This window comes from Haliotis asinina, chromosome 12, assembly GCF_037392515.1.
Source record: "Haliotis asinina isolate JCU_RB_2024 chromosome 12, JCU_Hal_asi_v2, whole genome shotgun sequence".
NCBI classification, from domain to species: Eukaryota; Metazoa; Mollusca; class Gastropoda; order Lepetellida; family Haliotidae; genus Haliotis; species Haliotis asinina.
This window is the reverse complement of record NC_090291.1, coordinates 12,158,702-12,175,253: the sequence shown is the minus strand read 5'-3', so window position 1 is coordinate 12,175,253 and position 16,552 is coordinate 12,158,702. Positions and strand designations below refer to the sequence as shown.

Genomic DNA, 16,552 nt, shown 5'->3' with positions numbered 1-16,552 from the left:
TTATTGTGAATGTAAAATATGCAAACTGAAATAATTATAAGTATGAATTAATCATGTTTGGAAATTAATATATCAAAGGGCATCATACACAATTGAACTGAACTCCCTGGGGAGTATTCATGCAGTCTGTTAGACGAGTTATCAGCCTCGTACCCATTCCCAGCTGGGTGGAGTGGTTCCCCAATTTTTGTAGTCTCAGTATTTTGTCCAGTGATGCTTCACGTTATTATACCCAACACTTGATGTATGCGCGTGTTCGTGTGTCCACCATTTGGTCACGTACCATCGAATGATATATTTCTATGTACGCCGGTTGAAGGGAAAAAACGTCATAGGAAAAAATCCGTTGACCAAGGGAACTCTCCAGCGCCTTGTGCATACTAGATGCATGGATGTGTGTTCTTTGTAAATATCCTATAATAATAATTCATCTGTATGTTGTAGCTTGTCCTGACGTTCCCATATCGCCTGTCTTTTACTACTGACAAACAAGAGAGAAGTAATCACACCTGTCAATATTGTGTACACAACAATTGATAAATAGATATAGGGAATCACGTGAATACTGATAAGAATGGGTTTTCCATGACGTCACCTAACAACCTAAGCATGGTGTCTTCCCTATACAACATGTAAACTTTAATCCGTTTAGATTTAATAATAATTTTAGTTGGGCTTGTCTCCCAGTTGAGGCTTTTCACATCGCCACAGTCGCTTTCAATCGCTTATTGTCTCGTATATAATGTACTGGCCGAGGTTGCAGAAATATTTCCATAACGAAATGAATCTGTCAGAGATTTCCCAACAAATGCAATGACTCTTTACATTATACACACAAACTGTCTCAAGACGGTATTATGTGTAGATACGATTGACCTTCTAATTAACTGACGTCAGCTTATCGGTAAGTCTACACATCAACTTGTGTGATATGGGAGTAGTCGATCCCCTGAACATTACGAAAGTAGACACGTCAAGACAGCAGTGGGAAGGTCACACATAGGAAACACAACACCGTGGTTGAATTAGCAAACTACCTACTTCACACCTTCACGGAGTTATGACTCCGTTATACATGGTCCTTCTCAGAATTGTAGTGTATGTGAAACCTGGCAAATATCGCCAGCACGCTAACTTAACATCACTTCCTCGTTCCACCCAGTCTGCGTAGAGATTGGTTGGATCGTGATAGCTATTGGTTAACCACGGGTATCGCCGATCACTATCAGCAATTGCGCTCATAGTTGGGAAAATATTTTCAAAGAGTGCATGAACTGTGACAGAAATAACCCGATAAAGCGTACATCGTTCTGTTCTAATATAGGAGTATGTAACCTGATTTTAAACATATCTTTAAACTTCATACCTGACTAAATCACAAAACACGTAGTACATAGGGCCGTGGAGGGGAAAGGGGAATCCGGGTGGTAAATATCCAACTCGTCTCTACAGAGGTTGGAATCGCAGAACCACATAGATGCAGTGTTTGAAGCTCATTGGTGTCTTCAGAGGTGATCTGAGTGTAGGACCTGTCATCTGTGTCTGCGGGCACCCGCAACCGGTTACCTCCTCGTGGTGGGTGCTGGATGACGTTGGGACGCGTTAAGGTCCGCGATGTGGACCTAGGAAGGATTAGGGGTGGAGGTGAAATCATTTGGTCCGCCGGCCTGTTTGCCGTGGGTTGCAGCCCTGTGTCGGTGGGGGAGGGGGTCCTGATGGTAGGTGGCGTGGGGGCGTCAGTTTTTAATGGTGGATTGAGGTTGAATCCTTTTGCAGTGCAGGAAGGCGTGCGGGGCATGGCTGGTGATGTGAAGAATGGTGAACTATTGCTTTCATTGTCGTTGCTCATTGAATGCGACAGGGGGCTGCAGGCGGCTAGCTTGGTGTCTGCTGACGCGTTCGTCTGTGTTCTGGTGTCGGTCTCTCCTCGTAGATCGCTTGATGCCGACAACGGAGTCGTTGGAGACCGGGATCGATTGTTCGCTGACGTGTCCGAGCTTGACATTGTTTTGGAGGTGAGGGATCAAGGAGCCATTTGCGTTGAGCGTTTTGCAGCAGGCAGTGGCCGGGAGGCCATTCGGAAGAACACTTGCCTGTTCTCATTTTCCCCAGTGCTCCCAGATCGGTGGGGCAGGATGTTGTGACACCTACATGCCGGGTCCTCTGATGTGTTTTAGATGTCAAAGTTTTGGTGTTGATGCTTGTACGGTGTCTGTTGCATGTGCTCACTGTGATGGCAGGACACGTGCGGCGGAGGAGTGCTTTTGAGGAATATGCCAACTGCTCGGGCGCTTGGTCATCTTTTTCCGTTGATTGTCCGATCTGGAAGTTGTATATGGGGATCGACGGTTTCAAGTTTGCTCGAAACATTGGTTTATCTGATGCAGAGAAGTTTGTCTTGGGTTCTGGGATAAGGGAAACGTGTGCTTCAGCTGCAAAAACATCGTTCGATGAAACCCCTACAATGGCCGCGTCGTCTGCAGGCTGTCGAGCGAACTTGACTTGGATTGTGACCGAGTCTCCCGCGATGTTGTCTCCTGTGGTATCTGCACAGGCTGTGGAGCCATTTCCTGGTGCGCCCCGGACCGGTCAGGGCTGTTTTGTCTCGCGGTGCATCTTTTCTCGGTTTCCTTGCGTCGATTTGAAGTGTATCATTGTTTTTCTTCTCCAGGTGATGGGGCCGCTGGATGTTCTATTATCCTTGTGCGACGGGATGTTGTGACTGCCTGTGTCTGTGGAACCATGGAGCGTGTGGTGAGTGGTGGATTACCTTGGTCTCTTGAAATCATTAACCTAATCACAAATATTCAATGTGCTTTCGGGAAGGATCGTGGTACCATTGGTCATTTGGTACGTTTGGAATCCTTTGTTGAGGATGCTATAGTAAATAAACAGCATGCTGTTTCGTTTTTGTTTGATTTCAAGAGGGCTTATGGTGCGACCTGGAGGCATGGCGTTTTGAAGGACTTACACCACTTTGGGTTGAGAGGCCGTTCACCTCTCTTTGTACCAGAGTTCTTAAAGGACAGGCAGTTTTCGGTCCGAGTGGGACGGCCCTGTCTCGTCATTGCAGTCAGGTTCAGTCACTCAAGGCAGTATTTTGTCCAGCACTTTGTTTAGTATTAAGATCAACAGTTTATCCAAGGTTTTACATGATTCAATAGATGGATCACTTTTTGTGGATGATTTTAATATTTAGTATATCATCCGGGTGTCCTCTGGAGACCCGCTTGCTCTACTATATTGTTCATGTGATACTCCGTGGTGGGTGGGGAACTCGGATGATGAAATAAAAAATAATAACCATGGCATATGAAAACCAAACGTCTGCTTGTAGAAAATCATACTGATACCGACCTTAGATGGTCCAAACCTATTGAATATTGGCCAAGTTTTCTAATTGTTGAAACTGAAGATAGAACACCCTTGAAATTAAACACTTTTGCTGTGTCGAACTGTATCCAAGTCATTGCTGGGAATTTTATAGAATATCAGATAACGTTCTGGTGCACTTATGATTGAGTGTACCAAAAAGCAACAATCAACAATCCTGTTGAACACTAAGCCGTTTGTCGGTATTCCCGTCACCATCACGGCACACAGAACGCTCAACACGAGTAATGGAATTGTACGGGACCATGATTACTCGCTGACATATCAGAATTAGATTTTGTCTCTGAAATGAAAGGTCAGGGTGTTGTTTTATTATTTTTTTCAACTCATAAATACAATGAAACTGTTAAAACCAACACTTATCTGTTTTCCTTTTCCCTACCTTCTGCTTCAAGATCACTCAATGCCGGCTATTGCAATCCAAATGTAGACACATATATTCCGAATCCTCTCAGATTCGGACAGGGTGTAAATTCTTGTAAATTGTCTGTTGTGTGTGCTCACTGTAGTGAAAAGACACACAACAGAAGATTGTGACAGCTCTGTTAATAAATGAACCAACTGCTCAGGGAATCACCCATCTTATTCTTAAGAGTGTCCTGTTTGGAAACAGCAAATGGCAATAAATACATTAAACTTCACACAAAACGTCAGCTTTGCTGATGCAAAGAGACAAGTACTAAGCTTAGAACAAACAGAAAGCTATGCTTCCATTGCCAGAAGAACGCCAGAAACAACATATAGAGTATTTACAGCATCCACTAGCTGTCAGACAAACCTGACTTGGCTGAAAACGGACTCCCCTAACCTTTTCTCGCCCACTACATCTAAACACGAGAATCACTTCCTGGTGCGTCTCAAATACAATTAGAAACATCCCCTGATCTTGAACCATCGTCATCGACAAAGTCTCAGCAAAGTCTCACAGCAAGATTCTTCAGGGCGCACAGCTTGTCACCCTCCAAAAAAGTGCAGGGTAGGTCCCCAATACATCCCCCCAAAAGATAGGTTATCAGAATAATCTTATACAGTGGAATTGCAGGGGTCTAATCTGCAGCTCTTAGTCCAGGATTTAACACCATCAGCTTTCTGTCTGCAGGAGACCTACTTAAAACAGACAGATACTTTTGACCTTTGTCATTACAAGGCATATCATTGCTTTTCACCTCCGGGTGACAGGGCCACGGGAGGGTCTTCCATCCTAGTCAAACAGAACATTATCCTCAGTCCTGTTTCTCTTACTACTGATCTTCAGGCTGTTGCAGTGCGACTAACTTTGCACGTTGCGTACACATTATGCTCTCTCTATATTTCTCCGTCTTCAACGTTTCAGAAAACCCATCTTCCAGCTCAGTATAATCAACTCCCGAAGTCTCATTTCTGACTCACACTTAACGTTTTTACCGCACATTAAGTCACTTAAAACTAAATGCCTGAAAGCGCTTGACGTGTTGAAAGTGGTTTCACATTCTAAATGGGGAGGAAATCAAGCTACCCTTCTCCATCTATATCGATCTCTCGTGCGTTCGTGCTTGATTATGGCTCCATCGTCTATGGTGGAGCCTGCAAAAGCATCGTAAAACTATTAGATTCAGTCCATCATCAAGGTCTAAGACTTTGTCTTGGCTCCTTTCGAACTTCACCTGTTGACAGCCTGTATGTCGAGGCTGATGAACCATCTCTTGAGCCGCGACGTATAAAATTAGCTTTACAGTATGTAACAAAAATATATTCAAATGAGTCAAGCCCTGCATATAACTGCGTTTTCAATCCTCTGTATGAAGATTTATTCAATAAGAAGGCTTCTCTTGTTCCGACTCTTGGTTTATGAATAAAACCACTTATTTCTGCTGCCAGCATTGACCTGGATAATGTAGCCCCTTCCCGTCTTCTTTCTTCTCCTCCTTGGCAGTTGGTTAGGCCACAAGTGGACCTAACATTAACCACATTTAAAAAATCAGAAACCAATGAACTACAATATAAACAAGAGTATAATCAATTAAAACATATATATAGCAATTATAAATCCTTATTTACAGATGGGTCCAAGGACGGTGGCACAGTGGCTTGTGCCACTGTCACTGGATCCAAAACAACAACTTCTAGATTACCAGACAATAGTTCTTTTTTCACAAGAAGCCAACGCCATATTAACAGCTCTTAAATATATTCAAAGACACCCCAAACATAAAGAGTATATAATCTATTCAGATTCTTTTTCTTGCCTTCAGGCTATAAAATAATCTTTCTTACAAACATCCACTTTCATTAAATTGTATAATGATCTTGCAACTGGCCAATACGACATCGTCTTTTGTTGGTTACCAAGCCACGTAGGCATTTCTGGTAACATGATGGCTGATCTTTCTGCCAAGGCAGCACTCAACAAATCTGTGACACCACTTCTTATTCCATACTCTAATTACAAAGAAGTGGGACACCCAAGTAGGTATAAATAAATTACATGAAATATAACCGTATATTGGTTAAACCAATTTGGGCTGTACGTCCAGATTTGAAGAGGTTATTTTACGACGATGTCGTACTGGTCATACACGATATACTCATGTATACCTGTTGAAAGGTGAGGATCCTCCGTTTTGTATCCCTTATCATGAGAGAGTCACGGTCAAGCATATTTTTGAATAATATATGTTCGGTAAATAGATGTATTTTAATAGTTTGTATTGGGAACTTGAATTGTTGGTGGCTGTACCCTCAAAGGGGGTTGAAGCACGGCAAAATTATTGTCCTCCTGAGAGGGTATGCAACTCCAAAAACATTTACAGTAAACTTTTCACTGTTCTTAGCATATGTGTACTTTGCTAACAGCTGATGGGGGTGGGGTGTAAATCCAACTAGGGTCCATGCAGGTAGCAAAGGTACTGTAAGTCCCCATGGTCTCTAGTATGGTAATCTACCTCCACTTGTTGGCAATCTGTAACCTGATGTTATCCTATATTGTCCGAATAGAGATATTAGTTTTTACTTTCCACGCTAGTTTTAATTCCATGTGTGATACTCTAGTTGTTTTACTGTCCTTCGTTGACAGGTTCGTATAGTAGACGTATATCTCATTTGAGTATTAAATGTATTCTCGTCACGATATGCTGATTGACGTTAAATATTAACTCACTCACTTACTCACTGTATAGGTTTCCTTTTGTCAACAGTGGGGGCTTTCTGATAGTCCTTGTGATAGGCAGCCTCCTTTTCCGTTTATGTGTTCAAGTGATCGCACTTATAAGTTTGATCCCAGAATGGTCGCACTTGTCGATTACTGATGTCCACGGATCATTGTGGAGCCTGTAAATTGTCGAAGAATTCCGTACCCTTCTTTCGATTAACTTCCTTCACTAATTCCCCCTTTTCTGCCATATCGTTCGTGTTAAGTTCAGTTACAGCCTTAATCACTTTGTTTGGAGGTTTTCTGCATGCTGCACTTACGCGGGGGTGGAATGTCCATGTTGGCCCTGAATAGCCTTGCTCCCGTTTTTCCTGTGTGTGTGTCGTGTAGACCCAAGGCAAGTCCGACATTAGGAACTGCTGGGTTTGGTCCCGGTTTACTAGTCTCAATTTCTATGTATGGCTTCATTTCAGGTGCTACAAAGTCAGACATAACACATTTCACACCTTCATATCACTACTCATAAAATTCATGTTACCTGGAATTTGGAGATTACTTCTCACACATATTACCTGGTAAAGGTAACAGACGATTGATTAGTTTTACGCCGCTTTTAGCAACATTTCAACAGTTTAGGGGCGGTGAACACAAGAAATAGCCTTCACATATTGTGCCCATGTGTTTAAAGAAACTTTACTCCATAACGCATGACCTCATGAGGGTACTAAACTGAAAGAGTTGTAATGGTAATGCATCATTTGATTTACATCTTTCTTTCGTTGATATAGATATTTATAATCCGATGGTAGGTGATCAGATGGTGGAAACATGCACACACCTAGTTGTGGGTATAGTAACGTACAGTATAATTGGACAAAATGCTACGACTACGACAGTTGCAAATGGGTACCTTGAGGATGAAACTGTGTGATAACAGGCTACATGAGTTGAATACTCCTCAAGGAGTCGAGTTGGTTGGAAGAATGCCAGAAAAAGGGCATCCGTAGATCAAAGGAGCATTCCAACTCCTCGTGCATGTGCTAGCTGCGTGGATATGAGCGCTATATAAATATCTTGGAATAGAAGTTATCGGCCAATATTGTGTCCATAACGTTTGATAAATGAGTACAGAGAATCATGTGGATGCTGATAACAAGGGGCTTTCCATGACGTCACCTAACAACCCAAGTATGGTGTCACCCCTATACAACATGTCAACTGTAATATGTTTAGAATTTTTGATATTTTAGCTCTGAATTATCTCTGGAAGATCTAGACGTTTTATTGTCTTTTGTTGACAGCTTTTTAGGAATTATTTTCAATTACTATGTATCTAGAATTTGATTTAGTCATGACATGTTTGGAATATGGCCAAAAAACCTCACTCACTCACCGAACGTAAAATTAATACTTTTCATGTCACCAGACTCCTTTTTCAATGGGCATTATGTTTATTGTCGTGTATAAAATGTATACGCCTTGACTGCAAAACTCATTTCCACAGAGAAAGCAGATTATAGACATCACATCCGCAATATTTCAGACATATCATGACGACAAAATGTTATATACTAAGAATAAAAATATGTGTATACATTCAAAAACCTATCAGCTAAGGACAGTATAACAACTAAATGGTCACAAATTAATTAAAACTACTTTTGAGCTGAAGGCAAAATGCTAAATTATTTCAAAACAACACAAAATAAAGCCGGGCTGTCGCCAGCAACTGAAGGTACAAATGATTAAGAACCATGCGGACTTACATTACTTTTGCTACCTGCCTGGATTTACATCATCCCTTCAGCCATATATTAAAGCTACAAAAAAAATCTACGACTGAAATTCTGGAATAATCAACATATATTGAATGATGTGGCCTTAAGTACCCTCTTCAGAGGACAGTTAAGAATAAAATATTTGCTCGGACCTTCCCACGAGTATCTTTCAAGGACACAATCATCTGCAAAACACTCCCCACGTCGTCACGCTCTCACTCTGCCATAAGCCGTCGAGACGGAATACCAGCTTTTGTCGGAAAGGACTACAGCTCGCCACTCCTGGTGATGCCAATTTCGATTATGTGTAGCTCACTGAAGACAAGCACGACGTTCTTGAACAGTGAGGATCGGACCCCGGTAAGACCTGTGACACCTGACGTTTGCCTGCATCAAACGCCTCTGCTCTGTTTCGTCGCTGATTGGTCTTTGGTGTTTACTGCTGGATGTCCCTGCAATTTCCGCAGCCGAGCAAACCGATTTTGCAGGTAATGACGTACATTCTGCCGAATTTGCCAGAACGTTGTAAAAGAAGGTCTTCCAGTGCGAGCACGGTTGTTCTTCCAGTGGCTTGGGCTTGTTGCTGCAGGTGGTATATTGCTCAAACATGAACATAAAAATGATTTGTAAAGTCTTGCGATCTGGCCAGCATTCACTGTTCCCTACATAATCATTGCATGTCGCTACTGTCGAATAAGGAACGATTCAGTGCATGTTCGGTGGCTCTTCCTATAGCGAGGTGACCCGTGAAGGTCCCAGGGTAGAACAGGCCTTCAGCAACCCATGCTTGCCATAAAAGGTGACTATGCTTGTCGTAAGAGGTAGCCTCGCTGACTTGGTTGACACATGTCATCGGTTCCCAATTGCGCAGATCCATGCTCATGTTGTTGATTACTGGATTGTCTGGTCCAGACTCGATTATTTACAGACCGCCGCCATATAGCTGGAATATTGCTGAGTGCGGCGTAAAACTAAACTCACACACTTATAGCGATGACAGCCGACAATGCAAGTGCATTGTCACTTTCATGAAACACGCACAAAAACCACGTGCTATTTTAACTTTACTAGCTGCGTTTTGTATAAATTATAGAATCTGAAAGCAAATTTTCTTGATCAGTGGCTACAAACCAGGGCTAACTAACACATAAAAAGTGAAAAAAATATTGAAAATGAAGACGAAAAATATCTGGCAAAATATTTGGTAGGGTGACGTTTCTTTAGCGGTTCAGTATATGATCGATTACTCAGTTCATCACCATGGCATCAAACTATAAAACGAATTAGAATCGAAAAATGTCTCAGACCTTCCCTGTAGAGTACCCAGTCACGGCTCTGTTATTCTGCCTTCTACCAGAAATTTCATACCAGTAATATCACAACATGAAGGTTCGTTTCATATGCTGTAGAGTCATGGTTTCCCAGATCGATGCTCATCTTGTTGATGACTCGATTGCCTGGTCCAAACTCGATTGTTTACAGACGACCGCCACATAGCTGGAATATTGCTGAGCGCGGCGTAAAACTAAACTCACTCACTCTTTGTGCTCGTCCTACGAACGACACAAGAAATGCTACTGTAGACCTCTCTCCCGGACATAAACAAAAAGCGCCATCTTAAAGAAATGTCAATAGGCTGTGTTTTGTAGCCACGATCTGATTTTGTACGCTGCATTTTATCGGACCAAAGGAGTCTTTGTGGGATTATGTGTGAAAACATTGTGTTAAAAAGCGATACCATCCGACAAAGAAACAAACTACTGAAGTAACTTGTATACTCCACTTAGAAGATAACACGGCATCCTTAATCGTTGTTTATTGGAAACTCGTTGCTCTAATACACAGAACCACTTCATGATCGAGTAACAGTGATTTCTCACCAAATGCTTGTATGTTGTTTACCACCACACTATTCAATATTCCATCTATCTGTAAATAACCATTGGCAACCCGATCCCTGTAGTCGCCTCTTACAACAAACATGGGATGGTGACGACCAAGTCTAATCAGGATCATTACAGGTGAAGATATACATCAATTCTTAGTTAAGGTTGAAACAAATTCCACCTATAAGCTCATACGTAAACCCGATGACAATGACAGAAAATCATACATGCAAGAAATTTAGAAATTCCAGTAATTTCACAACGTCGTACAATAGGCCTATGTACACACAATGATCTGACGTCAGAGTTTAAGCTAAAGGTGACATGCGCTGGTATAAATACGTGTGTTTTTGTTCATTTAGTTTTGGTACGTATACTCATACACAATAACGAAACTTATACTGTTTTGCGTACATAAGAAGAAGTTAAAAGGACATCAACATGAGACTCACTGACACTAAACATCAGATTACCTCAGTTACATAGTATATTACATATGTTGAATGGAGAAGTTAGCCACGGTATAGTGTAGTTATACACAGTCACACACACTAGTTACATCCAGCACCACAGTGTATTAGATATATTCGGTAACATTGCACTTGCTTGTTATTGGACTTGCTTGTTATTGGACTTGCTTGTTATTGGACTTGCTTTTATTCATCATGAAATGACAAATTGTTCTCAACATATTGCCTGACATATTGTCGATGTAGCTTAAAATCTCAACTCACTGTATATTACATGTGATGATTTGTCAACAGTACGTCAGTCAATCCGAAGTCAGGAAGTCGTAACTGGAGTTAATCGGAATATGCATCTGTAATGCGCACATGGTAATTGGTCTATACTGTGTTACTGAAAGTGAATACTTTGATTTCACGTGAGAGTTGATTACAGACATAAACAAGGCCAGGTCCATCTACACAAACACTGAGCGGGTAGGAGACGCCATCATCTTTAGTGAGTATGTTCCTGACAAACTTTCCTGACTCAGTCAGATGAACAACAGTATGTTGATAGTAGTCAGCAACCAGGATGTCACCTGTACTGGTACTTGTGATACCACGTGGATACCCTAGTGTTGTGTGTCTTGATGTAGGGTAGGTGAACACAACGTCCCCTTCGGTTGCCAGGCACAGGACACACCCTGAACTATCATCTGACACAAGGATGTTTCCTGTTCTTGTTGTACAAAGAAAGGAAGGAGAATGTATTATTTCCTTTCCACAATTTACAGGGTTCATTGACTTAAGGACGTTTCCTGCCATGTCCAGAATATCTACATTTCTATCAGCACTTGCTGCTAGTGTTGATGGTGTCAGAGACGTTATACCCCAGTACTGTTTGCTGGTTGTGATGGTCGACAGCAGCACCAAGTCGGGGTTCATTTCAACTTTTACAATCTGTCTGGTGGGCAACACAGTGGCAGCCACCTGGTTGTGTTTCAGCCTTGTTATACCCCAGGGTGCACCGCCCAGTTTGAGCTTGCTGTGACGTCGGTTTTTGTTCCTGATGTAGAAGGACTTCACATTGTTGTTGTTGTAGTCTGCTAGAACCACTGTGTGTATACCATTCACCTGAAACACCGTTACATCTCTAGTGTATGCATTACTTTTGTCTCCTGCTACCCTAACGTTAATGGTGTCCTGTAACACAGGGGCAGCCTTCAGGTCCAGCACGTAACCAGTGTCTTCTGACACAGGTGTTGCCTCCAAGGTCACTATATCATCATACTGGACAACTATCTCACCCAGCCGTAGATCGTCCAGAGTTCTTCTCAGCCTGTTTCTCTTTTGTCTCAACGTGATCCTGGCTATTCTTCCCTTCTTCCTCACGTCTACGTCTCCGACGGCATCCACATCACCGGCCTCGCATCCCTGATACATCTCATACACGTCCATGTCACACTCAGATTGTAGAGCCTGTTCTATCAGCTCATTCTGTTGTCGGTACATCTTTACTGACATTTCACCCGACTTTATGTCTGTTGTCAGTTGTTCAATGTGTTTTTCAGTAACTTCTTTCAACTCATAAAGGAGTTTATTTTCCATGAGAGTTATCTTCTCTCTTGCTTTTTTAAAAAAATACTTGATGTCTTGTTCCATTTTTGCATATCGATCTTTTTCAGTAACGACCTTCACTTTAACGCCATCAACTTTTGTTTCCATTTCCATTTGCTTCTTCAAAATAGTTTCCTTCTTCTCAAACAACTGGGACTTCAGTGCAGGTAATTCCGACTCCAGAGTGACAACTGACTCACATTTCCTGTGATAGATAACACAACAGGTATGACAGGTGACCCTTTTGCAATCTTTGCATAGGAATTTGATGCTCTCATCCTTGTGTTCATTACACATCACTTTACGTTTCCTGGAGATAATGACGTCCCCGGAGAGATCAAGTACGTCATGGTGACGAGTGGCTGGAAAACGTCTGTGTGCCCTGGCACATGCCTCACACAGGGCATCACCGCATGCAGAACACCACACGGTCGCAGGAGTTGTCTCCCCTTCTCCTTGACAGCATGTGCAATCTTTTGCATCTGCACGTGAAACAGAAAGGTGAATGAAAAGAAACTAAAATATTTAGATAAGTTCTTGTCAGCATGTGTTGATATATATATCTAATGTGAATCATTATATGCAATGTGTTGATTTATTTCATGCTTAATTTGTCAGATATTTCAAACATGTTTGAAGAGTACATCTACGTAACAAGTACCACAGTCATGTGAGTGAGTGAGTTTAGTTTTACACCACACTCAGCAATATTCCAGCTATATGGCGGTGGTCTGCAAATAATCGAGTCTGGACCACACAATCCAGTGATCAACAAGATGAGCATCGACCTGCGCAATCGGGAACCGATGACATGTCTCAAGCAAGTCAGTGAGTCTGACCACCGATCCCCTTAGTCGCCTGAATAGTTCGACCCTATACACTTTGGTTCCATTAACCTACAGGTGTCAGAGGTTGCACACAAACCATCCAAAGTTATTGTGAATGTAAAATATGCAAACTGAAATAATTATAAGTATGAATTAATCATGTTTGGAAATTGATATATCAAAGGGCACAATACACAATTGTACGGCGGAACATGTAACACATTTCAGTTTTGGTCGCACATTTCCTGTGTAACACATTGTAGGTACAAGGATATGTTCTACTGGACGACAACCACTACGAATGCGATGTGGCAATCCACACTGCAAAGCCATTGGCACTTGTGTCTCTTTCTTATCTGTTCTCGGTAGAGCAAGAAAACCTCATTGAATTTCGTTCATTACACTGCCAGCTTGCCATAATTCATATTGCTACATCACTGCCAAGAAAAATGTGCATGTGTACTTGTCTACCTTTACACCCAGGGCCAAAAGAGTCCAAAAGTCCCTGGATGAGAAAGCTCGGCTTGACGTCATCCGCCCATTCATCTATTGGTCTCTCAGGGGATGTCACTGTCGTCAACCTGCTGCAAAAAGGACACAGCAGGGACTTGGCACCGATGGCTTCCGGTTTGGTTTTGGTGTACTTGACGACACATTTCCGACAGAATGTGTGATAACAGACAAGGGTGCATGGATTGTCAAACACCTCTGTACATATGGTGCATGTCAGGAAATGTTCCTGCAGTTTCTGATACATCGCCATCTGCAAATAGAAGATAAACGTATAGCACAGCATAACACCTAAACTATAGGAACTCATCATTTCAAATTTGTAAACATACCAGCACTACCACTGATGACAAGCTTCGCTCATGGATATCTAATTCTAGGTGTATAATCTCTGAAAATTTCATTGGATATGTATGTTTACTGGATGAACCAGACATTATACATAATCAGTGAAACTTTCAGGGATTATACATAATCATAGTAATATAGTCTGGTTCATAATTATTGAGAATTTTTCTTCTTACTTTGAGCTATCCTAACACCTCAACTGATTCACTGATACTTAAAACTAAGTAATGGTATAAGGGAGGTAACTCATCTTGGCCTACTGAGTATAGTACAATTAGAGTTACCTCCCCTGAATTTGTAGCAGACGTCATTTTCCTCAGCACTGTCAACAATGTCCGCTGAAGATAAAAGAAGGTTGATTTTTGAGTTGTGTAATCAAGGAATTGATTATGTAAATACATTGGCAGAGAGAACAGGAACTCCTCTTTCTACTGTGTATAGAATTAGGAAGAATTTTAAAGAGGGAAAGGATTTTGGGCACCAGAAAGGAGCAGGGAGACCCAGAAAATTGGACTTCTCAGATCGCGTCCGGCTGGGAATTTTAGCGTCTAAAAAGCAAAGGGCAAGCATCTCCAACATCAGGTATGAAATGATAGAAAGGGGATCAACAGTTGTATCAAAATCTACAGTTAGAAGAAATTTGATTGATCTTGGATGGGAGAAAAAGACTGGAATTCCTTCTCCTCTCATGAAACAAGAACATAAAGACAGGCGTGTTGAGTGGTGTTTGGCACATGAAAACTTTGACTGGGAAAATGTGATTTTTACTGATGAAAGCTCAATATGGGTATATCCCAATAATGTGAAAATATGGACAAAGTCTGCGTCAGCACCGTTGTATCGACGACCTAAATACAGCCCAAAGTTTCATGTATGGGGAGGGATATCCTTATTAGGAACGACCCCGCTGTTTGTGTTTGAGGGAAATCTGACAAGTCAACGCTACACTATCATATTAGATAATTTTCTCCTTCCAAGTGCACATGTGTTTTATGGAAATGACTGGATTTTGCAGCAAGATAATTATCCTAAACACACCGCAAAACATGCCAAGCATTGGTTTCAGGAGAAAAATGTGACTGCATTACCATTTCCTGCATATAGTCCTGACTTAAATCCCATTGAGAACATTTGGGGGATGATGAAGGAGTGTGTGAATCAAAAGGGGTTGACAAAAATTGAAGACATGAAGAGAGAAGTGGTCCGATACTGGGACAGCATAACTCACGAGACACTAACCTCTCTGATAGGAAGTATGCCTACCCGTCTTAGACTGTGCCGTGAAGCTCAAGGAGACTTGATAAAATATTAAATTGTTACCTACACAACATGAAAAGGTCAGTTCACTTTCACAATACATTCAATTTTATCTGATTTGTTCTCGTTTAATAACATGAAATGCTTTAGCTATTCTCAATAATTTTGAACCATACTGTATAACATGAGATTTACATCATTCTTTCTTTGATATAGAGAGATAGCAGGTGACTATAGAGGGCATTGTTGTAAACAACTGAACTACCTGGGGAGTATTCATGCAGTCTGTTAGGCGAGTTATCACACAGTCTCGTCCTCGCAGGGTACCCATTCCCAGCTGGGTGGAGTGGTTCCCCAATTTATGTAGTCTCAGTATTTTGTCCAATGATGCTCCACGTTACTATACCCAACACTTGATGTATGCGCGTGTTCGTGTGTTCAGCATTTGGTCACGTACCATTTATGATATATTTCTATGGCCCCCGGCTGAAGGGGAAAAACGTCACAGGAAAACATCCGTTGACCAAGAGAACTCTCCAGTGCCTTGTGCATGTACTAGACGCATGGATGTGTGTGGTATATAAATATCCTACAATAATAATTCATCTCTAAGTTGAACTTGTTCTCACATTCCATATCGCCTGTCTATTCCTATTGACAAACAAGACGGAAGTAATCACACCTGTCAATATTGTGTACATAACAATTGATACATAGCTGTAGGGAATCACGTGAATACTGATGAGAATGGGTTTTCCATGACGTCACCTAACTACCCAAGTATGATGTCATCCTTATAGAACATGTAAACTTTAATCCGTTTAGATTTAATAATAATTTTAGTTGGGCTTGTCTCCAAATTGAGGCTTTTCATATTGCCACAGTCGCTTTCAATCGGTGCATTAACGCTTATATATAATGTCTCCTATATAATGTACTGGCCGAGGTTGCAGAAATGAATTTGTAAGAGATCTCCCAACAAATGCAATGACTCTTTACAATATACACCAAAACTGTCTCAAGACTGTGTTATGTGTAGATACGATTGACCTTCTAATTAACTGACGTCAGTTTATCGGTAAGTCTACACACCAGTTTGTTTGAGATAAGAGTAGTCGGTTCCCTGTGCATAACGAAAGTACACTTGTCAAGACAGCAGTGGGAAAGTCACACGCAGGAAACATAACACCATGGCTGAATTAGCAAACTACTTACTTCACACCTTCTCCATTAATCACGGAGTTATGACGCCGTTATACATGGTCCTTCTCAGAATTGTAGTGTATGTGAAATCTGGCAAATATCGCCAGCACGCGAACTTACATCACTTCCTCGTTCCACTCAGTCCGTGCAGAGATTGGTT

General features: G+C 41.6%; 2 protein-coding genes across 2 annotated transcripts in view; one reads left to right on the top strand and one right to left on the bottom strand.

The window, feature by feature from the left end:
• The window catches only part of LOC137258832 (glycosylphosphatidylinositol anchor attachment 1 protein-like), a 155,634-nt gene that overhangs the window by 72,712 nt on the left and 66,370 nt on the right, over positions 1-16,552 (top strand). The window lies entirely within an intron of this gene.
• Positions 10,100-16,540, bottom strand: LOC137258833 (E3 ubiquitin-protein ligase TRIM56-like). Its single transcript, XM_067796527.1, has 3 exons — positions 16,405-16,540; positions 13,546-13,837; positions 10,100-12,729 (listed from the first exon to the last, which is right to left on the bottom strand). Exons 2-3 carry the CDS (start codon positions 13,835-13,837, stop codon positions 11,030-11,032), a joined length of 1,992 nt encoding a protein of 663 aa, XP_067652628.1. The 5' UTR covers positions 16,405-16,540; the 3' UTR covers positions 10,100-11,029.